The 23,549-nt window shown below is 30.4% G+C and overlaps 1 protein-coding gene across 1 annotated transcript in view; it reads right to left on the bottom strand.

Annotated features, from left to right (window-relative positions):
* Positions 1–23,549, bottom strand: part of LOC145846000 (uncharacterized) — a 62,226-nt gene that overhangs the window by 9,471 nt on the left and 29,206 nt on the right. Inside the window, exons 38-78 of the mRNA XM_082952965.1 lie at positions 23,053–23,376; positions 22,588–22,752; positions 22,171–22,338; positions 22,070–22,111; positions 21,544–21,840; positions 21,125–21,295; positions 20,761–20,901; positions 20,389–20,589; positions 19,626–19,829; positions 19,185–19,319; positions 18,780–18,898; positions 18,290–18,423; positions 17,836–18,044; positions 17,348–17,563; positions 16,863–17,044; positions 16,349–16,520; positions 15,891–16,092; positions 15,338–15,474; positions 14,795–14,997; positions 14,368–14,468; positions 13,922–14,013; positions 13,383–13,625; positions 12,914–13,075; positions 12,411–12,584; positions 12,014–12,181; positions 11,629–11,796; positions 10,691–10,777; positions 10,621–10,637; positions 10,368–10,488; positions 9,930–10,081; positions 9,601–9,701; positions 9,084–9,387; positions 8,570–8,846; positions 8,124–8,297; positions 7,651–7,818; positions 7,249–7,394; positions 6,901–7,062; positions 6,491–6,611; positions 5,852–6,003; positions 5,549–5,649; positions 18–193 (exon numbers count right to left, since the gene is read on the bottom strand). Of these exons, the coding sequence (XP_082809091.1) occupies positions 18–193; positions 5,549–5,649; positions 5,852–6,003; positions 6,491–6,611; positions 6,901–7,062; positions 7,249–7,394; positions 7,651–7,818; positions 8,124–8,297; positions 8,570–8,846; positions 9,084–9,387; positions 9,601–9,701; positions 9,930–10,081; positions 10,368–10,488; positions 10,621–10,637; positions 10,691–10,777; positions 11,629–11,796; positions 12,014–12,181; positions 12,411–12,584; positions 12,914–13,075; positions 13,383–13,625; positions 13,922–14,013; positions 14,368–14,468; positions 14,795–14,997; positions 15,338–15,474; positions 15,891–16,092; positions 16,349–16,520; positions 16,863–17,044; positions 17,348–17,563; positions 17,836–18,044; positions 18,290–18,423; positions 18,780–18,898; positions 19,185–19,319; positions 19,626–19,829; positions 20,389–20,589; positions 20,761–20,901; positions 21,125–21,295; positions 21,544–21,840; positions 22,070–22,111; positions 22,171–22,338; positions 22,588–22,752; positions 23,053–23,376 (6,789 nt within the window). The remainder of the gene's footprint in view (positions 1–17; positions 194–5,548; positions 5,650–5,851; positions 6,004–6,490; positions 6,612–6,900; positions 7,063–7,248; positions 7,395–7,650; positions 7,819–8,123; positions 8,298–8,569; positions 8,847–9,083; positions 9,388–9,600; positions 9,702–9,929; positions 10,082–10,367; positions 10,489–10,620; positions 10,638–10,690; positions 10,778–11,628; positions 11,797–12,013; positions 12,182–12,410; positions 12,585–12,913; positions 13,076–13,382; positions 13,626–13,921; positions 14,014–14,367; positions 14,469–14,794; positions 14,998–15,337; positions 15,475–15,890; positions 16,093–16,348; positions 16,521–16,862; positions 17,045–17,347; positions 17,564–17,835; positions 18,045–18,289; positions 18,424–18,779; positions 18,899–19,184; positions 19,320–19,625; positions 19,830–20,388; positions 20,590–20,760; positions 20,902–21,124; positions 21,296–21,543; positions 21,841–22,069; positions 22,112–22,170; positions 22,339–22,587; positions 22,753–23,052; positions 23,377–23,549) is intronic.

Here is a 23,549-nt window from a genome sequence, read left to right as displayed (position 1 = left end):
TTTTAAGCTATTTTTACCTTCAGTGTATTGGCTTCTTATTATTTTCACAACAATTTCTTCATCAGTTTGTTTAGCAGATATTGTCGGTGAAGCAAAATCAATTTTTCCCGGCAAAATGTCGTTGGTAACTGTAATTCGACATTCAACATTTTCACCCAAGCTTGCTCCACCAGAAGGTTGACCCAGTTTGATACTGTAGGTGGAGCAAATATTAGTTAATAACCCTTCAATATAATGTTAATGATACATTGGTTTTATTCAAAATTTTAACTGCAAGCTTGTACTATTATTTATAGCATTTTATTTTTAAAATGCGTCATAATAAGAATTACACCTGACGGGTAGGTCTTTTTATGGGTACTATTTTATGGGCACTATTTTATGTGTAGAATTGCTGCATTCAATTTTTGATGTGATGTCATCAAAATTATGTGTAGTATTTAGATGTTGCTGCAATTAAGTTGCTGCAATTAAGTGAAATAAATTTTTGTATTTTTCTTTTGTAAACAAACAAAAACTGTAAGTATAAAAACCTCTAAAATGTTGAATTTAAATTTATGTTTATTCCATGTAAACAATACTGACTAAAGCAAAACATTGAAAATTTACATTAGTGTTTTAAGTGTTAAAAATTTGCTTATGGTTAAGTTTCTGAATTCTTGTTTTATTTAAATAGCCAAATCACTTTAAAAATTGGTGTGTAACTTTTAATTGTTTCATAAAAATTGATCAATTTTTTTTTTTGTTTTTGTTTTTCATATTGGAAATTTATATTTCTAACTATAAAAGTAATATATAATATATACAAAATATATTTTGTTCAAAAAAATATAATTTTAACATTTTATATATTTTGTATTGTTTAAAATATTTTGTAGTTTTTTACAAGATTTAAAACTTAAAACAAGTAAAAGTGTCAGCAGCAAAATAGAAGACTATATAACAGAATTAATATTAACTTTTTTTTGTAAAATATAGAAAATAAGTATATAAGTAGTAAAACAGTTGTTAAGTTGGTCTTTTTAGGTTAAAGTATTTGTTATAATGCTCATTAATTTTTTTTTTAGTAATAGTAATATTACAGGGTTGCCACTCTTTGAGCCAAAAAATCTTCCCTGAGTGACCAAAAATTTCCCTGAGTAACCTAAATTTCCCTGAGTTTCCCTGAGTATTTTTCAAATCTTAAAAAAAAATTTTTCTCCTAACACAAATTATTAATACCTCATTCTTATTTTTCTTCTTTAATAATAAAAGGAAGGTTGTATGTGTATGCTTCTGCAGTCAGTTCAAAATATATTAAAACATTCACACTAAAAAATTAATTACCATTACTGCTACTACTTTTGAAATTATTATTTGTAAACAAAAATTTGACCTCTATTTTTTTAACAAAAGTAATACAAAACTAATCTATATTCATTTTAATTTTTTTACTGAAAACAAGTAGTTGTAAACAAATAACAAAATAACTTTATTATTTAAAAAATAAGAACTAATAGTACAACATAGTGTTTTTTAAACTATATAAGTAACTAAAAATAAAAAGTTTATTAGAACTTTTCAATGAATAGTTAACAACAACTTTCATTTCTCTAAACTGTTTGATTTTACTTAAGTAAATATAAATTTAAAACTTAAAAAACTACAATGTTAATACTAAGAATATTGAAGAACTAGCCGCAAGGCTAAAAAAATTCTAAATAACCACTTAAATAATAAAAATTACTACTTTTGAACAAAATATTGAAACTGGATTAACTAAACCTCATTCTAGATCTAGAAAAAAAATTTCCCTGAGATTTTCAAAAACTTCCCTGAAATTTAGAGAAAAAATCAAAACTTCCCTGAGTTTCCCTGAGTTGAAAGAAAATTCCAAAATTCCCTGAGTTTCCCTGAGATTCCCTGATTTTCCCTGAGATTTTCTACAGTTTGAAAATTCCCTGAGATTCCCTGAGTTCCCTGAGTGTGTGGCAACCCTGATATTATTTTCAGGGTTGCCTCTTTACCTGGAAACATAGAAAAACCTTGAGTTTGTAAATTTATGGAAAAAAAACCTGAAAAACCTTAAATTTAAGAAATTTTGAACAAAACAGGAAAAACATTGAATTTTAAACATAAAACCTGGAATTTTATACAGTTTGAACATGTTTAGTAGTAAAATTTAAATTTGACACAAAAAATCTATTTCATAGAAAGAATTTTTTTTTCATCATCAGAAATTAAAAAAAAAGATTTAAAGTAGCTCTACAGGATTTTTTTTTATTTTTTTATATTATTTAACATAGTCATCTTACCTTAAATTTAATTTTACACAAAAAAAGACCCAAAAATATGTACTTTTAAAGATCTGGAAGAAATTTGGAAAAAAAATTAAAAAATGAGTGACAACCCTGTATTTTGGTATCAGTTATTACACAGTTTAATTATGTAGTTTTTAGTTCTTGCACAGTAATCTTAGTTGCTTTATATTTGAGTTTCTTAATTTTACCATGTTTTTTGGTTTCTGCCTTTGACTGGTTAAATATCAAAAATAATTTGAACTTTGTAAAACAGTAAAAAGCAATTTATACCTTAGTTCAAACCATACAAATAAGATCATTTACTAAATTTGTTTTATATATTTTTGTAACAGGTTTCTTTTTTAAAAGCTATGACACAAGAAGTTTTTCTTTAATTAGTAAATTGAAACACTTGCCAGAAGATGAGTTTAAAAAACTTTTCTTTAGCGAATTTTCCAGATTAAGTTTGAGGTCACTTTGTGGGTTTAGAAAAAGTGTACACTTTGATGAAACTCATGAAGTTGATAAAACAGCCTTAGAATTGCAACTTGGTTTGCCTACAGAGTTAATTCCAATTAAAAACTCTGGAGCAGGGGACTGCCTCTTCAAGGCTATTTCACAGTCACTATATTGTACTGAAGACAATCACTTTTTAAGTGTTCTTCTTAGTGTTTATTTTTCAATTTGATAAGTTTTAGTATACCAAAAAAAGTTCTAAACAAGGTATTAGTCATTTATCATCTAAATTCTTTATTATTTATCAAGTATACGTTTTTACTACATATCAAATAAATATTTAAAGATAGGTTAATCATGTTAGTTTTTTGCTAATCTGCTAATGTTGTAATACAAGTGTCTTTCGTTATTAATTCTTTATTATTCTTTTTTATTACTTCTTTACACGTTACTTACTTTAATATTGAAAGGGTAGATCTTTAGAAAGCATTAATTAACAGAAAAATTTTGTAAGAATAGAAAAAAAATCAATATACTTGTTAGTGATTTATCTTTTATTCATTAAAATAACAACTTATTTAAAAACTTTGTTTTTTATAGTTGTTTAAGTTTATTTTGTTAAGTGTTAGATAAGTAAAATTTAAATTTATTAGCCATAATCTTTCAATTAGTCTAACCACTAATTCTGTTAGTTTACAAAATATTATTTAAATAAATGTAAAAATAAATCAAACCATTGGTTTATGTGTATTCAAGTTATTTTGTTTTTGTTTGTTTATAAATTTAAAAATACAAAAACTATCCTTAATATTTATATAAGATCTAGACAGTATTTTATTTTTCATTTAATTTCAGCAACTTAATTGCAGCAACATCTCAATACTACCCATGATTTGAATAAAATCACATCAAATTATGGGCATAATTGATTGAAGCAATTCTACACATAAAATAGTGCCCATAAAATAGTACACATGAGACCAAACTACTACTTCTATAAGTTTAGTAAATATAAATTACATCTATACAAGTATAAATCAAACAATTGGTTTATGTGTGTTCAATTTTTATTTTTTAATATTGTTATTCAAATCTTAAATAAAAAAAATATCCAAAATATTTATAAAATGCCAAGCCATTAGTTCTGTTAGTACAAAAAAAATAAATTACATAAATATAATTAGAAATCAAATAATTTTTTTCTTTATTAAATATTACATAAAAAAAAACTCTTCATATTATTTTAGTAAGTCTAGCCGCTACGGCTGTTAGTTTACAAAACATAATTTAAATAATTGTAAAAATAAATCAAACTATTGGTTTATGTGTATTCAAGTTGTTTTTGTTTGTTTATAAATTTAAAAATACAAAAACTATCCATAATATTTATAAAAGATCTAGACAGTATTTTATTTTTCATTTAACTTTAGCAACTTAATTGCAGCTACATCTCAATACTACCCATAATTTGAATAAAATCACATCAAATTATGGGCATAATTGATTGAAGCAATTCTACACATAAAATAGTGCCCATAAAGTAGTACACATAAGGTCGAACCTCTACTTTATAAGTTTACTAAATACAAATCACGTATATACAACTATAGGTCAAACAATTTTAGAATAAAATCAAACAGTTTATGTGTGTTCAAGTTTAATTTATGAATTTTGTTTATAAAATCTTTAAAAAAAAAAAAAAAATTACTTATTATACGACTAGCCATTAATTCTGTTAATAAAAACAATAAATTACATAAATATACATATAAATCAAATAATTTGTTTAAGTGTATTCAAGTTTTTTATTTATTTATTAAATATTACATAAAAAAACTATCCATAATCTTTTAATAAGTCTAGCCACTACTTCTGTCAGTTTACAAAATATAACTCAAATAAATGTAAAAATAAATCATACTATTGGTTTATATTTATTCAAGTTATATTTTATTTGTTTGTTTATAAACTTAAAACTACAAAAACTATCCATAATATTTATATAAGATCTAGACAGTATTTTATTTTTCATTTAATTTCAGCAACTTAATTGCAGCTACATCTCAATACTACCCATAATTTGAATGAAATCACATCAAATTATGGGCATAATTGATTGAAGCAATTCTACACATAAAATAGTGCCCATAAAGTAGTACACATAAGGCCAAACCTCTACTCTATAAGTTTACTAAATACAAATTACGTATATAAAACTATAAATCAAACAATTTTAGATTTAAATCAAACAGTTTATGTGTGTTCAAGTTTAATTTATAAATTTTGTTTATAAAATCTTAAATAAAAAAAAATACCAAAATTACTTATTATATGACTAGCCATTAATTCTGTTAGTATAAAAACAATAAATTACATAAATATACATATAAATCAAACAATTTGTTAAAGTGTATTAAAGTTTTTTTTTTCTTTATTAAAAATTACTTGAAAAAATCTATCCATAATCTTTTAATAAGTCTAGCCACTACTTCTGTTAGTTTACAAATTATTATTTAAATAAATGTATAAATAAATCATACTATTGGTTTATGTTTATTCAAGTTATATTTTATTTGTTTGTTTATAAACTTAAAACTACAAAAACTATCCATAATATTTATATAAGGCCTGGACAGTAATTTATTTTTCATTTAATTGCAGCAACTTAATTGCAGCAACATCTAAATACTACACATAATTTTGATGACATCACATCAAAATTGAATGCAGCAATTCTACACATAAAATAGTGCCCATAAAATAGTACACATAAAAAGTCCTACCGCACCTGACAAAACTTAATGATAACTAACACAAAAGAATCTTTATCATTCGACTGAGGTTTTGTTGGTAGATCAATTTCAATGCGACTGTCTAATTCTTCATTCTTGAATGTTTCTTGATCGTTTAAGTCCTGGAAATTAAAAAATAATTACAACAAAATATTCTTAAACATAAATGCCATAGTTTTAAAAGTTCTAACAGTTTTTACTTTCGAGTTTAAGTATCATTTTGACTTAAAATAAATTAAAAAATATTAGCTGAACAGTATTGAAAATTATAAGTCAAACTTGGATTTATTCTGTTTATTATATAATAATAAAATAACTATTTACCTTATAATAAGAATCCTCCTCGCAACCACAAGTACTCCACGGAACAATTACTCTTCCATTCTTACCGTCCTTTCTCACTACTTTCACTACAAGCTTCATATCGCTTTGGTTTACAGCAATCTCATTGTTTTCAAACTCAAACATTCCAGGTACTGTTGAAATAAAACAACCGATTTCAACTAAGCTATGATATATAAGCTTTAAATTTACTCAAAGTTGGTGAACATTATTTAATTAAAAGCTTAAATACAGCATAACAGTTTTCAAAAGTTAATACTAACAAACAAATTATTATAAATACTGTATTATCGTATTCTGATGTTTTTTTTTCATTAGGATAATGTTTCATTTACTTTACTTTCATAGTTTTGCACACAGTCAGTTCCAGACTTGTTAAAATGCTAATTATTACTATGGTAATTCAGCAATGAAGCGTATAAAATTTGGTTTGTTTTAAGTTAATAATTTCACGCTCGAGTAAACAAAGCAGAGCTTTTTAACATGTCTGGTCAGTTCTATGTCAAATGTTTTGTAATAACATTTTTAATTTGTTTTGTGTCATCTTTATAGTTTAAGTAAAACAACTGCTTATATCATAACAAGTCTAAAACTTTATAAGAAATTACTGCATACACTAACTTCCAGGAGTTTCAACAGATACGGTTTTAGACGGAGGACCATCACCAACACTGTTCGTGGCAACCACTTTGATTTTGTAAGGAACCAATGGGTCCAAGTTTTCGATTACACCTTGGGTCACCTAATTCATAAGTTGATGGTAAAAATTTGAGCTTAGTCTCGTTCAAAATTCACTTTTGAGTTACTTCAAATGTACAAATGATATGTTTTAAACTTAAGCAAAATGAAGTTTCAGTAACAGAAAGCCTTAGCTTGTCTAAATTGAAAAAAAAAGTTTTAAGTAAAGTAGTAGCTTAAATACATTTATTGTTTTTTTTACAGTTTAATTCAACATTATGTTAAACTATCCTTTTTTTATCCTTTCAGTGTAGCACACAGTGGGTTCAACAAAGCTAATATATAACACTCACATCTTTGTCTACCGGAATAACTTTAGGGTCTTGGTTGGGTTTCCAGTATATTATTTTGTACCCGTCGATGGGGCCCCCTTCTTCGGGTTCGGCCCACTTGACTTGTATGGATGAAGGACTGGCGAGTTCACCTTCCAAGTTACTGACTGCCACCTGGCAGCACTGTTGGAAATTATTAGAAAGTTTGAACAAACTTATGGATTGTTTTTATTTTTAAAAACTAGGTAAATCTATAAATTGTAAATCTTAATATATTGTTTATAACATATTTAAATATTATGTTTTGTACTAAAATCTAGCATTAGCTACAATGTTGAGATACTTACATGCTTCATTAGAGATGGTTACTTTCGTCGACATGATCTCTCCAGCAACATCTCTGCCACCAACTTCGCCTAAACTAACAACAAAATCTCTCTCAACTCCCGATGGATCGTTAGTAATAGGGATCCTGATTTCGCTCGAAGCTTCTCCAGCTTTGAAGCTCACCACTCCTGTTAATATTTTTTTTATTCACAAAAACATAACAAAAAATTTATTTTTTAGTTTTAGTAGCAGATGGGAGTATAAACAAAAACTATTTTCTACTTAAGTTTGGTAATGTAAATGTTTTAACATTTTTTTTTATTTCAGCACTTCAATAGTTTAAATACATCTACAGTTTTACTAACTGTTAGTTGTAACATTACAAGTTTGGTATAAAAACGTGAATGTAGCTTTGAGTCAAAATGATAGTCCTCAATTACATACCTTTGTTGAGTCCATAGTTTTCACCAATTTTAGCGCTGCCATCAGTAGCAGTCCATTCGACCTCGTTTGCGAAACCTCTTCCTTCTTTTCTCAACACCACAGCTACTACTTCCTCGTCTGAACTCTTGCATGTGACCTGCGCCTTCTCCATTTCAATGACTCCCTCTCCTGTGAGTTTTTTATTGAATTTATATTAAAACTACTAAAGACACTTTTAGGTTTTATGTTTAAAACTTTTGGGTATAACTATAAGGTGCGCAAAAGCTACAGATGCAATTAAAATATCTTTTTAGTTTTTAGAAAATTACGTTTTGCTTTTTTGATACTGATAAAAAGTGATTTTTGATATCATATGAACTTTGTTTTGAACATATTTTAGAACTTTCATTGTGTACAGTAAAAATATCATAAGTTACATCTAAGTAAAATCAAAGTCTGTGTCAAGTAGTAAAACAGTATCACTTTCAGCAAACCTTTATCGTGTCTGATAGTAACGATGCAGCTTCTCTTGTTGCCCAGTTTTCCGGGTGAACCGTACGGTTCGTCCAACACAACAGAAACAGTTTCTTCTGTGTTGGACAGAGGCAGTTGAGGAAGTTGGATTTCAATCGTTGATCTCTCTTCGTCGTCTTCCAATGTCTCTTCACCTGTAATATTTATTTTGTTAACCATCTGTAATCTATGCAAAATAAAAAAAGTTTAACTATGTTATATTAAAAATTATGCATTAAACTTTATGTATTATAACTTTAGCAGACTTATCAAATCATACAAGTCTCTAATGAAATTAAAAAACAAAATTTTGAATGTAAAAACATAATCACAGACATGTATATTAAGCAAATCAAAATATTGATGATTAACAACAGCTAGTTGCTCAAACTTTTTTAAGTGTTTATTATCAATAACTTTTCATTACCTGTGACGTTCATGTAAACGGAGTCGTCGCTTTCCGGCAAGATCTTCCACGGAACCACGATCCTTCCCTTCAGTTCCTCGCTCCTGAGCACGTGTAATGACAGTTCTCCATCCGACTGCTTCACCTTAACATCCTCCTCCAGCATTTCAATGACTGCCGGTGTTATGTCGTTCACAACTGTGACGTCACAACTGCAATCTGCGTCAATGATGCTGCTAGCAGGTTTTGGCTTCATCAAGATGATCTTAAAATTGTCCTTGAGGACAGGGCGCGGATCCTGTAAAATTTTAAATGTATTTTGTGCTGTTTTTACTTTTACTCACAGAACTGCTAAACCTTACGGTTTACTAAAGTAATCAAAAACAGCATTAAAAAAGGAATACTGAAAATCTTTATAATCAAGCGAATGCAATAAATTTTTAACTATATTCATTTATTCCTTTAAAGGTAAAGCTTGGTTTAGTTGTAGAAAAACTTGTAATAAATATATTTTAGAAGGTTAAAAGATCCTCACCTGTGGAATTTTGATTTTGATGTGAGATTCTTCCTCGCCGCTCTTGAAGGTCTCGTGACCCCCGATTTCCATGTAGGGCGAAAACTGATCGTCCTCAACAATGGCCCTCCACGGAACCCTGACCTTTCCGCTGCAGTTCACTGACCTCACCACCTTCACCACGACCTCCATATCTGTCTGGTTGAACTCGTACGAGGGTTTGTGGAATTGTATTTTTCCGGGCTGGATGTCGTGCGTGACTATGACGTGACACTCGGCCTTGTCTGAGAGGACCGAACCGCCGGTGGGTTGACCCAGTATGATGCTGAATTGATGTTTAAAGATTTATTTAAGAATCTTATTTTACATTACTAAAACAGATATCGTTAGGGAGCTTGAGTTATAGTTAAAAAACAACTAGTTATGATTTTGATGCAAGACGCAAAGTTGATTAGTTGTTATAATTATACAAAACTGTTTTTATTTCTAATCATTATGGAAAATCTAAATATACATTAACTCTTTATTCAGATTTTACCTGAAGTCTTCTTTTTCGTTACTTTGAGGATTGCTGGGTAAATCAAACTTAATTGTGCTTTCTTTTTCGCCATCCTTGAATGTTTCATGACCGCTAAAGTTCTGCAGAACATAAATAGATTTAAAATATTTAGTTATTATTAACATCTAAATATATACATACGTATTTTAAACGATAAAAAAAGTAACTTTAATCGTTTTAGTTAAATAAAACTCTTTTTTACACACTTCTAAAACCTTTGTTCGCATTTAAAAAACGTAACACCAAAAATATGAAAAAAATTATCGAAAAATATGTCTTTAAAAATTAAAGTTTTTAGTATCACCAACTTTGTAAGCGGACTTGGGCAGTGTTGTTTTCACCATCCATGGCACAACAACCCTACCTCTGTTTTCACCTTCCCTCAGTATTTTCAACTTCAGTTTACCGTCCGTCTGTTTCAACTCGATCTTGTCTTCAGCCACCGAAATCACACCGTGCACTGTCATTAAAACTTAGATTGAGTGCTTGTTATAAAGTATTTGTTTAAAAATTTCAAAAAAAGTTTCAAATTAATTTTAAATTATCTATTCTCTAACAAAATCAAAATTTGATGAAAGCCTAACTAATTAAAACTTATAATGAATAAAAGCAATTGAAAATCCTAAAAGTACATATATAATAGGATATTATTTAAATTCATTCTTAAGCAGACTACTTACATAATATCGTAAATATTTAAACTACTTGTAAATAACTAAAAACTTTATTGTAAATTCACAATATACCTGGTGGAGTATCAACTGTGAGTGTTTCTGAAATAGGTCCGTTACCAACAGAATTAAAAGGTCTGACATTGATTTGGTAATGTGTGTTTGCCTTCACTTCTTCTATTTCTATTTCATTGATCTGTTAGATTTTATACATTTATTAATCATCTTATTCTTTCAGTAAGTTATTAGAATCTCTAAAAATTACAATATCACAATTACACAATACTAATAACTTTTAAAGAAGTAAATAAGGCCTACTACTACTCACGTCGTTGGCGACTTCGACTTGTTTGATGTTTTCAGGTTTGTCCCAGTATGAAACCCGGTATCCTGACAACCGCCTGCTTCAGGAGCAGACCACGAAGCTCCAATGGTCTGTGGAGTGTTCAGACCCGCTTTGAAGTCCAACACCGGTCCGGGGAGCACTGAAAAGTTTTAAGGTTAATAATTTGCAAGTCAAATAATTTAGAACAGTTTAAACCAGTGGTCGTCAAGCTAATCAAATTCTGTGTACGCAAAGCTGTAAAAAATAACAATTGGTGCACAACAAGATCTAATTTCAATAAGCACCGCTAGTGACGGGACTACGTAAATTTTTTTACTAGTGCATTTCTCCTTAAAAGTCATAACTCAGTTTGTATTTACATGCAAACCATTTAAGAACTGAAGCTGAAATTTTTAATTTGATACTCTTTTTAGTTGACCTCTTTATTTGTTTTACCTTATTTTCACAATGATGTTTTAGTTATATGGCTTTGTCCTAAATATTTATTAATTGAACACTTCTCCGCAGTTACTACAAAATCCCAAGTTTAGTATTCTTTAAATACTTTATTAAACATTAACTACATACTTAACCTAACTCTATGTATTTTTTTTTGTAATATCAAAATTTCGTGCCCCTTTAATGAGTTTCGTGTACCTAAAAATTTCGTGCAACCCAAAAAAAGTTTTGTGTACACTAATGTGCACCAGTGTACACCTTGACGACCACTGGTTTAAACTATTGTAAACTTAAAATTAAAATTAGCTACTGTTTTAGATGAATGTAAAAATGATTTTTACTTTGTGTTTTTTAAACATTCTAGGTCAAAACAGGTATGTTTAAAGAATAGTTTTACTTAAATAAATCTTCTTAATTGGTTTTGTATCGCATCAATTTACAACAAATAGAGCTTAATTTGATTTAAAATTTTATGTGGATTAAAAAAATACTTTGTGTTAATTCAGCTCAAACTCAAATGTTATCAAACTATAGAAAATACTGTGTATTTACTTGGAGTGTTTTCAATTGAAACTTGAGTGTTGATTTTGAATCCGAGTTCGTCACGGCCCCTGATTTCAAGCAAATTGACGTTGAAAGTAAACGTTTCACCACTTGGGTCGTTAAAAACTGGAATTCTTATTGCTTTTTGCAACTCTCCAGACTTTAACTTGATGGTACCTGTATAAAAACATAGTTTTTGTGCAAATTTATTCACAATAAAGTACCATATAGTATACTGCTTACAAATGTTTTTGTCTAAAGTAGCTAGAGATAGCTTAAAATAAAATTTAAATGCTAAAAAGCAAGACATATCTAAACACTACTGCTTAAAATAGATTAATCACTACAACTTTCGAGATGAAGTTTTTAGATTTTAACACAGTTCTAGGTTCACCTTCATTGATTTCGTAATGGTTTTTGAAAACAGCTGATTCGTCTTCGGCGATCCAATCAATTTCGGCGGGAAAAGCGCTTCCGACTTCCCGCTTAACAATCACTACAGCTTCTCCATCTTCGCTTGAACAAGTCACTTCATCCGCCGCCATCTGGACTATTCCTTGTCCTGATAGTTTAATTAAGTACTTATTAATTAAGTATAAAGCTGTTATAGTGTTTAAAACTAATCGTTTAAAGTACTTTCAGGTACTTATTTTCAATCATATTTTCTTCAACTGATAAAATTCTGCGATGTCTTAATCGGTATTCATTAGTAATCAAATAATTTTCATATATAATTTAATAAAATTACTACGTTTAGATTTTAATGAATAGAAAAACATATTAATTCTTACCAAGGTCGTGTTGAATTGTTACGTCACAGCTCTGGTTAGGTCCGAGGACGGCTGCAGATTTGATGGGGTGTCCCAACACCACTTTCACCTTCTCCTCACTGTTGGACAGTGGAAGTTCTGGGAGGAGAATGTCGATGTCCTGCTCCATCTGATCATCGCGCAACAACACGTCTCCTATGACGTCACAGTTAAGTTTCATTATTTTCGAACTTTAACTAAACATTTTGCTCCGAAGTAGTTATTAAAAAGAGTACTTTGTTTTTTTTTGGCTTTATGCGATTATTTTCTGAGTTAGATATAGCAGCTATCAAAAGTTTAAAAACTTAAAATAATTAAACGGTTTTAACAAAAAGTTAAAATTAGTAAAAATGTTCTTCTTAAACTGTTAATTTTTTTGATAAACTCGATAACAATTTTTTTTTCAATAAAAAAAGTTAAAGCTTTTAGAGTTATATTAAAATCAACAATTACTACATGTAGTACTAAATAACAAGCATATAGACCTGTTATATCATAGTAAACTGAATCGTTGTTATCAGGTTCAATTCTCCATGGCACTTGCACGCTACCTAGCGGTTGTTTTGTTCTCAATAGTTTCAGCTGCAATTTGCCGTCGCTCTGTTTAACTTGCTTGCTCGTTTCACTCAAGTCTATCACCGCTTGTGCTAAAATATAAGCAACTGTTTTAACATGAAGCTTATTTCTCGAATATTTTATAACTTTTTTGGAGATTTGATACATTTTATCTATACTATTTTAAACTAATTGCATTATGAGTTTATAAATTTTAAGAGATAATTCAAAATAATAAAACTTTTTCCCAACTTTTTTAAGTTTTGTTCACTTTAAAAGAGCTTTTAATTTAATGTTTGTTTTTTTGTTGATATCTTCTTAGTCACATTAAATTTATATAAGGGTTTTAAATTACATATATAAAACAAAAAAATACCTGTAAGCTTTTTAAGTACTAACCAATATTGTTGTTTATCGTAACATTGCACGTTGGAATTTCTCCCAAAGTGGCGAAAATATTCTTTGGTTCGATCAGCTCAACGACGAATGTGTCTTGTGAACTCTCCAGCGGCTTCTGATCGATCTTGATCTCGATGTGAGAAAGGTCCTCGCCACTTGAAAACGTCTCAATTCCAGACAAGTTGTCGAAACCGTTTTCTTTTCCGTCAACAGATTTTGTTTTCCATTGAACGCGAACTTTCTCTGTAAAAAATATAGTTTTGTAAACTTTAATTTATAGATTTTTGTATATGTGGTTAAAACTTTTAACAAATAAGTTAAGCTATTTTCGTAATAATATCGAAACCACTACAACACTTTTATAAAATGTTTCTAGTAATTTTAACTAAAATATATTGTACATAAGATTTTAACTTTTGTTGATCATTTCATTAAATGCTTTAACATAAGTATTACTTTAGACTCTGTTCTTACAAAAAGTTATAAAGCTTAAGTAGTTAGATACAACTATTATTTCCAATGTGTTTATATGCACTTACTTTTATTATTGATAGTCCTGTGCACTGGAATGACGATCTTTTCACTCGACTGGTCCACGGTGATCTGATCTTTATCGAAGCTTATTTTCTCCCTTCGTGACGTCATTCACAACCGTCACCTTGCACTCGCTTGCATCTTCGTCAAGTGCAAATCCTCCGGTTGGTTTGCCGAGCACAATTCTGTTTGTTTAAGCAATAAAACTTATTTGTTATTTTAAAGGCAGTAGCTATATTTTAAAACAACTGATTAATAAAAACCTTAAGCTAAAAATAATTGCTGTCTGAATTTAATCTTGATCAATAAATTATTTGTAGCTAATAAATTGCTACTTAGTTTAAATAAACACAACAACTTGTTATACAGACTTTAAACATAATTTATCATGAATTTGCAGCAGTTGATTTAAAGTAGTTAAAACTTGTAACAGGTTGTAAGGAAAACAAACGTGAAATTGTCTTCTTCATCTTGGAGAGGCGCGTCTGTCAGCTCTATTTTTATATGGCTTTCCGTTTCACCTTCTTTGAAAGTCTCTTGTCCGAAAAGTTTCTGTCATTTATTAAATTTGTATGAATAACTAAAATGTAGTAAAAAGTCGTTTACTATCAAGTTAACTTAGTCGTTTAAAAATAACCCATTCTACCTATTTTACAAATTAAATGAAACGTTTTTACTCTATAAACCTTTATAACATTACAAAACTGTAAAAAGCTAAATACTTCCACTTTTAGTCTTTGGACAGTATAGTTTACCTTATAGATTACAAACAAAACATTATTTAACTATTTTTAAAACTGTTTTAAGCTTTCAACTATTAAACTTTGATTATTGGTAAAACATAGTAAAACATTTGAAAATTTGCTTCAATTTCAAACCTCGTACAAAGGACCGCCTCCTTGGATGCTCCAAGGAACCACAACCCTTCCCTTCGCCTCATTCTCAATACTTCTCAAAACCTTGCAAACCAGTTCTCCCTCGCTCTGTTGCACTTTCATTGTGACGTCACTGAATGATATCTTGCCAGCGACGTTCACATCCGGGCTCCAAGGTCGTTGTACGAGAATTTCTTGGGTCTTTTCTGAAATTATTATTATGTTTTATTTTCGGTTTAGAGTTTTAAATAACATATCATTATCTTTAATCGTTAAACAACATATTGTTAAGTGTTATACTAATATAATAATGAATTATTTTTATAAAAAAAAATTAAAGGTTAGTGTTTCTATTAAAGACAATAATTATTTTCAAAAGACTCTTTTACAACTTTTGTGTTTTAAAACAACTGTATCAAAAAATTTTAATAAATAAGTTTTTGTTTTATTTTAGAACTTTTTCTTATTATTAAACATCATTTGAAAATGATTTAAATATTTAGGTTTTTTTCAAAATATGTTTAAATGTAGTTAAAGTAAACAAACCTTCAACGTGATCGATCATAATTTGCGTGCTTTTCATTGGTCCAATTTTCGCGCCATTTTGCGCTTCAATGAGTTTCACGTTGAAAAACATGACGTCACCACTCGGGTCGTTAGCGATTGGAATAACAATTTCACCTCTGTTGATGAAAGTTGTTGTTTTACCACTGTTGCTATATCTTTTTACTACTTTTAATTTTTAAAACTTTTATAGAAAACAATCTAAGCTAAATTGTATCGATTTTGTTAGTAGTATAAGGAAATAGCTAACAGAACTTTTAAAATTAAGCTTAAAACTAAAAACTTGAATCTAAATACAAAACAGCTTTAATCATTGGTATTAATAAAAGTTATGTTAGCTTTATCTACATTATACCAAAGCACTTTGTTTTTAAACATAAAAAACAATACATCGTTAAATAGTAAGTAACCTTCATTTACAAGTTAAAAACCTTTTCCAAACATTCTGTGCTCATAGACCATAAAAAACTTCAAAACGAAATGTTGCAAAATAAAACTACAAAACTAAGAATTTTCTTTTTTAATATACACCAACTTGTTTTCTCCTTCTTCAAACTCAATGATTCCCTTCCAAGCCCTGTAGTGCTTGCCCCTGATTGCGGTATCGTCTTCAGCTTCCCAAGTGCAAGTAGAAGGAAACCTGACTCCCGGTCCGTTTCTCTGGATGGGGATCCTGACGTTTGCGTCGGTTCCAAACACTATTATCTGCTCCTGCTCCGTTTCAATCACGCCCGCGTCTGGAAATTTTGCTTTGTTTATATAAAGTTTTAAGATACAGCTTTGTTTTAAATAGTTTTTAAGAGTTTTTCGTTGTCAAAACTTTAAATTATCAAAATATACAAAGTTTTATTAGTAAACCCAGTTTTAATCATGTAGCTTATTTTTTTCAGCTTAATCAAAAAGCGAATTTCAAACAATTATAAAAAGACTGATGCTTTATGCTAAGAACTTAATTTTACCCTTTACATTACTTGTATATAAGTTAAAAATAACCGATGTCATTGTCGACGGTTACTCTCGAAGTTGGGGAATCACCGAGAACGACACCGTCTTGTGAAATCGGCGTCATCAATGTGACGTCAAGTATGGTGACGTCATAATTGCTTGGTTTGTCGCTCAACGTGACGTCAATCACTTTGTCCGTTTCCCCATCCTCGAAGATGAGCTGCAAAGAATGTATAGCTTATAATCTTTGTACATGAAACAAATGTACTTTAGTTATATTTAGTTTACAAAAATAACTTTTAGATTTAAACTATCACGGGGATTAATTAAAATAAGAAAATACAAACGTGTTTGGATAACTTGAATAACAAAAAATAACATTGTATAGCTTTATCTACTTAAATAACACTAACTGATCAAAATTAACAAAAAAACATAGTGCTCTAACAAAATTGTATTTCAAAAACATTCATTGAAAAATGAACATTTAAAACAAATGAATAAAACACTAAAAAAGTATTTTGAACAGTAACTATTTAAAATAATTTTTCAAAAAACCAACTTTTCCTTCCAATTTGTTGTAGTGGTCATCATCCTCCTTACTCGTTCCCTGTATGACTTCCACGAACCACGGAACCTCCGCTCTTCCCTTCCTACCTGAAGATCTTGTCACTCCGATCATCGCCACTCCGCTGCTCTGCTTCGTCATCACTTCAGGAGATGACATATCCACGCGACCGGCAGCTGTTAAAATAAAAATATTAGATATTTGGAAGGATACTTTTATATTGATATTGTAAAGACAGTAAATTACGGTTAAATGTGAAACAATTCAGCCTATGTTTTTGTTTTGTAGTTTTCAGATACTTTTTGTAGATAAAAGTAATCAAATAAGAAAGCTTTTAAACAGTTAAAGGAATAAATTCACATCACAATTTTTGTCGTTTGAAAGTAAAAATTCGTCAATTGAGTATGAATGACAAAAAAACTGGTTAACGCGCAAACTATCAATATCTCGTTATTTTAAAACATTTTATTAGAACTGACCAGGAATGTTCTCAATATTGACAGTGCAGTCCCCGATGACACCGATCTTTCCGGGACCTCCGCTCTGCACGTTGGTCAATTGACAGCTGAATGTGAGTACACCTCCCTGGTTGTCGTTCATAACAGGCAGCAAAATATCCTTTTTCACCTCACCAGGTCCGAACTCGACCTCTCCGTCACCTCCGATGAAATTCTTGCAATCAATAGCTGTTCCGTCTGTTTTTGATTATAGTGATATTGTGTGGTGATTTACTTTTGTTAAAAGTTTTATGGTAAGTACGGTTTTGAATAAATAGTTTTAAACAATGTAAAAATGATAATTAAGTTAAATTTTAATTTAAAAACAATTGTAATTAAGAATCTCAGGTTTTGTGCCGTTACAAAATAATATTAATACCTTAGTTAGTTCAATGCAATAAAGTAATAAAAACATGACTTATTATAAAATTTTTACAATTTTAAATGGTCTTTACAATAAACTTAATCACCTATAGTTTTATACGCGACGGTGATGGGTCTGTACTTGGGTCCGTCCCTCACAAGCGGCAACAAAAAGCTGTCCACATCTCCACGAATGTTATAAACATCAGATGTGAAATTGATTGAACACTGGAGGTCGTTGTCCACCAGTAAATGTGATTTGTATGGGTCCAAAAGGTCAGCTCTTCCGTCGGGTGGCAGAAGCATTATCATCACTCTGTTGATTGAAACACTTTGTCAAAATCTAATACAACACTTTGTTATAGTAATGATAAGTAATTAATTGTCATAATCATCCAGAATAATACAACAGCGCCACTTGTAACTCTTTTTCTTATTAAACATATAGTCTAGATGAAAAAAGCTAAGCAAGTGATGTATTACAAAAGTATCACTCTAAATATACTTGCTTTACAAAGTTTAAATGTCAAAAAATAGTCTATTAAAACAAAATAAACTAACTCTTCTTGTTCCTCGACTGTGTCTTCAGGGAATTTTATTTCAATTTCACCGAAGCTTTGTTCGTCTTCAAACTCAATTGTTCCGTTTTGTCCAATCATAGTGGAGAATGAAGCAGCATCTGAAGCTGGTACGATCTGAATGGGATGTTTTTATCATAACTTATTGCAAACAATTAATGTGAAAATTAGTATTTGCAAAAGTTTTGAAAAGTTAAAAGTAACTTTAAATTTTGTTTAAACCAATTTATAGAGAAACATTGTAACTAAAATAGTTATTTTTAGTGTTCTATGTTAGTACAACTTCCTTAAAATTTACAAAGCAGCTCAATGTTGTTTCAACTTTGTTTATTTACTTATTTTATAAACTAATGTGTTTAAAAACAAGAAAATGTTAATTTTTGAAACATGACTATTTATTAAAAAAAAATTTTTTTTAAGATCTCTCACAAAACTTGAGATAGTTTGTAGTTTTAATGATAAACAATCAAAACCTTCCAAGAGAGTGAAACATTGCCGCGTTTTCCTTCAGTTCTCAAAACTTTAACAATTCCTTTACCCTCGCTCTGTTGGAACTTGTAGTCACTGTGCTCCAAACTGAAGTTTCCTGGGACTGAAGTTTAAAATGTTTAAACTTTAAAAAATATTTAATAAATGTTACATTCAAGATAATTTGTTTACTTTATAACATTTTACACCATTGAAATTATTTAACAAGTGATAAAAAAACGAGTTTTAAAGTAAAACACTATAAAAAACATCTATATATTACGTAACAAAACAAGTTTTCTGTTATTGATCATTATTCTTTTTTCTATAAAAATTCTTGAGTAGCCTTGTGTTTTATAAGTTAGAACTTTTTTTCTATCTAAGTTCAACAAAAGCTGTTTTTTACTCACAAACGTCGTTGTTGATTACTACGGAGCAATCAGGGTATTCCCCTAACAAGGCTCTACCACTAGGTGGATCAATTTCGAGTACCACGTGGTCGGTAGTCACTGATTGAACTTGTGGCACCAACTTGATTGTTATATCTGTTAATATTGAAAATGTTTACAAATTAGTTTATTAATAGAATTAAACCACAACGGACTATTTTTAAATTCAGCCATTAAAGAAGTCATTAAGTTTTTTATAATGTTGTTTTTCTGAACCATTTTACAGTTTGAATAACATTGATGTTCTTAGTATAACTAACTATCAATGAAAGTTGTGAATATTTCTCCAGATAAAAAAAAACAAAATTAACAATCACTTTACAAACTTTCACCATTATTAAACACCACCTCACCGTTCATAATAATAAAAACGTTTTTGTACGCATCAATTAAAACAATCACCTTTAACACTTTCCCCATCATTGAAGACAACGGTACCGTTCATTCCCTCGTATCTGCACCTCGGTTTACCGGGCATTCCCCTCGCCTGCCAGAACGCCGTCACTATGCCGCTCTGGTCCTTGCTGCGGTGGACTGGAAGGGTGATGCTTCCGTCTGATTGGTTGAAACTGGCGTTGTCCGCCTCGAACGAAAGTTCACCGCGAGCTGTGTTTAGGTTATTCAATAATTAGCTATTTTATACGACGAAACTGCTTGACAGGTAATAACAATTCTAAAATACACGATTTAATAGTTTAGTATTTTGTAAATTATTTATTATCGATAGTTGTAGATTATTTGGAAAAAAATATTTGACAAGTGATACTAGTCGTTCTACTAAACAGTTGACAAAAATCGTTTAACTATTTTTTAACTTTCTTATTGTATTTTTGTAATATACACTTTTAAAGTTTCAAACAAGATAAAAAACTGTAGAGTAGTTAAAAAGTTTTAAATTATTTTAATAGCCAAGTAAAAGTTTAGTTTTTCAAAAAAAAAAAATTCACTAAGTTTAAAAATAAACTATTTAAGATACAAATAATCGTAAGCTTAATGTGTAAAAATTAATGTAATTATTGTACATTTTTTAACTATTTGTGCTTTAAATTTTTTTTTTCAATTTATAAACAAGAATTTTAATTTTTGTTTTAATTTTAGTAATTTTTTGCGATTAATTAAGCTCATAACTTTTATTTGTTTTTGTTAAAACCAATATAAAACTCACTCAGGTCGTTTTCAAGGACTACTTTAGTCTCGGCCACGTTGATATTAGCACCTCCTGTGGGATTGCTGAGTACAACGTGGAATGCGAGTTCGTCTTCTTCAAAAAACTCCACCCTCACCGGCATCTTCAGTTCTATCTCCTTTCTCACCTCACCGTCCTGGAAGACCAGGTTTCCTTCCGCTGGCAGGTAGTGCTTGCCACCTGATGAGTTTATTATTCAGTTTATTGTATTTTATAAACTAAAACAATTAAAAACTTGACAAACAATCATCTAAAAACTATTTTATATATGTTTCGTGTAGTTGACTCGTTGAAGAAAGATTAAGTCCACAAAAAATATTTCTACTTGTTCAATATCACAAGGAAACTCACCGACTGCAGTTGCGTCTTTAGTGCTCCACGAAACTGAAATGGTTCCGTCGGCCCCGGATGTTCGCTGAACCGGAACCAAAATAATTTCCGTGGTAACGTTGTAGCCGTACCTTGAGTTGGGGAAACCAACAATTCCCGCGTCTATAAAAGTAGAATAATATGATATTTTTGTGAGTTCGGCTTTTATCTTAATTTTTAAAAACACCACTTTTCCTAAAGTTCTTATTTTAAACAATACTGATGTTTTGTCTTAATATTACCCAGAAAGTTATATTCAAAAGGGCAACGCATAATATAAAGCTTTACACAGTTTAAAATAAAATGACCACTTAAAAAGACATATGCTACACTGCACATAATTTACCTTTATCCCTGATGACAGTCACGAGGGTTGTGGGAAGGAATCCGAGTTTCACGTTATCATCAAGTGGGTCCAACAGTTCCAACTTGAAGCTCATCTCCCTCATCGGCATCTCCCTGCCCAAAACTATTTCGATGTTCGCTTCCTCTTGTCCGTCCTCGAATGTCACTGAACCTTTTAAGCAATATGAGTTTTATTTACTGTTGTTGTTACAAGATTGGTTTTCATTGATTAGAGTAGTAAAACTTTATCAACGCTTTCTAAAGACATATAGTAATCAAGGTACTTTGAAAATTAAAAGAACGAGCTTTAGCTGACATAAAATACTATTACATATTTAAACAGGCTGAGATTACGGTTAAACACATTAATAAACTAAAAAAGGATAAAAACCAGCATAAACTTATACACAAAACACCAACCGGATCCCCAATCGATCTGATCTTCATCCAGCACGTCCCCGATGCTCGTCACGCTCCTGTGGCCCTGCGAAGTGATCATGGACTGGTCGTCGTGCTCGCTGAAGCCCGTCGACGACATCGTGGTGTCCAGCCTGGCCCTGATGGGAGAGTAGTTGTCCATGAACAAGGGGTGCAGGTTCACCGATTGCCACTGAACGGTGCAGGGGCCGTCGAATGAGGAACGCTTGACTGTTATGAGGGCTGACGGTTGCGATTGGCGGAACAAGTACCTCTTGCGCACGAACTCTACTTCTATGTCTGTTCGAATGATAAACATCTACTTGGAAATTTTAACAATCTTAACTTACAGTAGTTTACGATTTGTTAGTTTAAGTTTCGTTTGATTGCCAGATGTTCTGGTACTTGAAGTATTAATTTATATTTGCTTAATACATTAAGTTTTGATTTGGTTATTACAAAAATTAATTTAATTTTATGCTATTTACTAGAACAAAATTCAATTTAAAATAAATTAATAAATTTTTACCTGATTGTGGCATTGGAGCTGCTTCGCCTTGAAGTGTGATTTCTGTAAAGTAAAAATAAATGTTATAAACATCACGAAACCAAAAAATACAAGCTGCATACTTTCTAATGGTTCGAGTATAACTTCAGTGGAGTTGGATGAACCGAGTTTACCGATTCCGCGAACATGCGACAAAGTGACTGTGAAGTTTATTGGTTCTTCTTCGGACAATTTCAAAACTGGTATCAGGATCTTCTTCTTTGTTTCATAAGGATCAAACACCATGTTTCCTAAATAAATTCAACAATTGAAGTAAAACTTTAAAAATACTATTTCTTAAACAAGCAAATGTTAATTTATGATATTTTGTTCAGTTCACGGTAGTATAAGTTTTTAGAATCAAGAAAAGTTACAAAAATTTACGTATGTTCTGACAAAAGTTTTATTTATTACTATTAAAATTATCAAAAAACAGTTTCTTTTTACACTAAGTACCATACAAAATGTACAAACAAAATTCAAAATATATTAGCAATTACCGGATCCGCCCAAATAGTTGACACCTTCGATGGCCGTTCCGTTAGCGCTTTCCCAGCCGACAAAAGTGACGTCATTGACGTTTCCGTGACGTAACACGGTGATTTCGACCACTTCGGCCGACTTCAGCTGCAGCTGAGGCCTTCTCATCACTATCATTGGCTCCTCTGTGAATTATTTTAAAGTACAAATAATTTTGTTAGTACAAAAGAAACAAAATCAATAGTTGATCAAGCTAAAACATAAACTTTATTAAACTAATACTATTTAGGTACAAGTGTTACGCTTTAGATTATATAAAAACTTTGATATTTAGAACTTGAAGAACCAGACAGAGTTTACAAAAAATAAAATAACTTTAACACCTTTAGTGTCTATTTAAAAAAAAACAATAATATTTAAAAAACACAGTCCTTCAATAGAGTTTAAAAATCTAAATCTCATTAATGTTTTAAAGTTCGACAAACCTGCTTCACCGATGATGGTCACAGTAGCCCTGGTCGAGCTGCCCAGCACCAGGCAGCCGTCGTCGCTTGGCAACAGCACCATGACGAACTCGTCGCTAGGCACGCCCTCCAGCGTGATCTCCACGTTCTTGGTGACTTCCCCGTCCTGAAACTTGAGTATTCCCTCGGCACCGGCGAACGGCGAAGGTTTGTCGAGTGACTCGATGCGCCACGGTACATCAACTTGACCGTCCGTGCCACCCGACCTGATTATGGGGACCATTCCGACCGGCTTGCTGGTTCGGAACACGAACGACGGCTTGCTGAAGTCGAACTGACCTGGTTCTGTGTTCAACAAAATTTCTTAATTGCATAACTAAACTGGTTGTTGTTTTGAATATCTAGTAAACTTTTGTTAAACTTACTTAAGGAAATAAATTTTTGTTTACTACCTCAATAATAGTTTGAATTTTTTTGATATTTTATTTATGTATTTATGAAATTCAATTTAAAGTATT

This window comes from Thalia democratica, unplaced genomic scaffold, assembly GCF_965202585.1.
Source record: "Thalia democratica unplaced genomic scaffold, ktThaDemo2.hap1.1 HAP1_SCAFFOLD_240, whole genome shotgun sequence".
In the NCBI taxonomy this organism is placed as follows: Eukaryota; Metazoa; Chordata; class Thaliacea; order Salpida; family Salpidae; genus Thalia; species Thalia democratica.
This window is presented reverse-complemented; position numbering and strand designations above follow the sequence as displayed.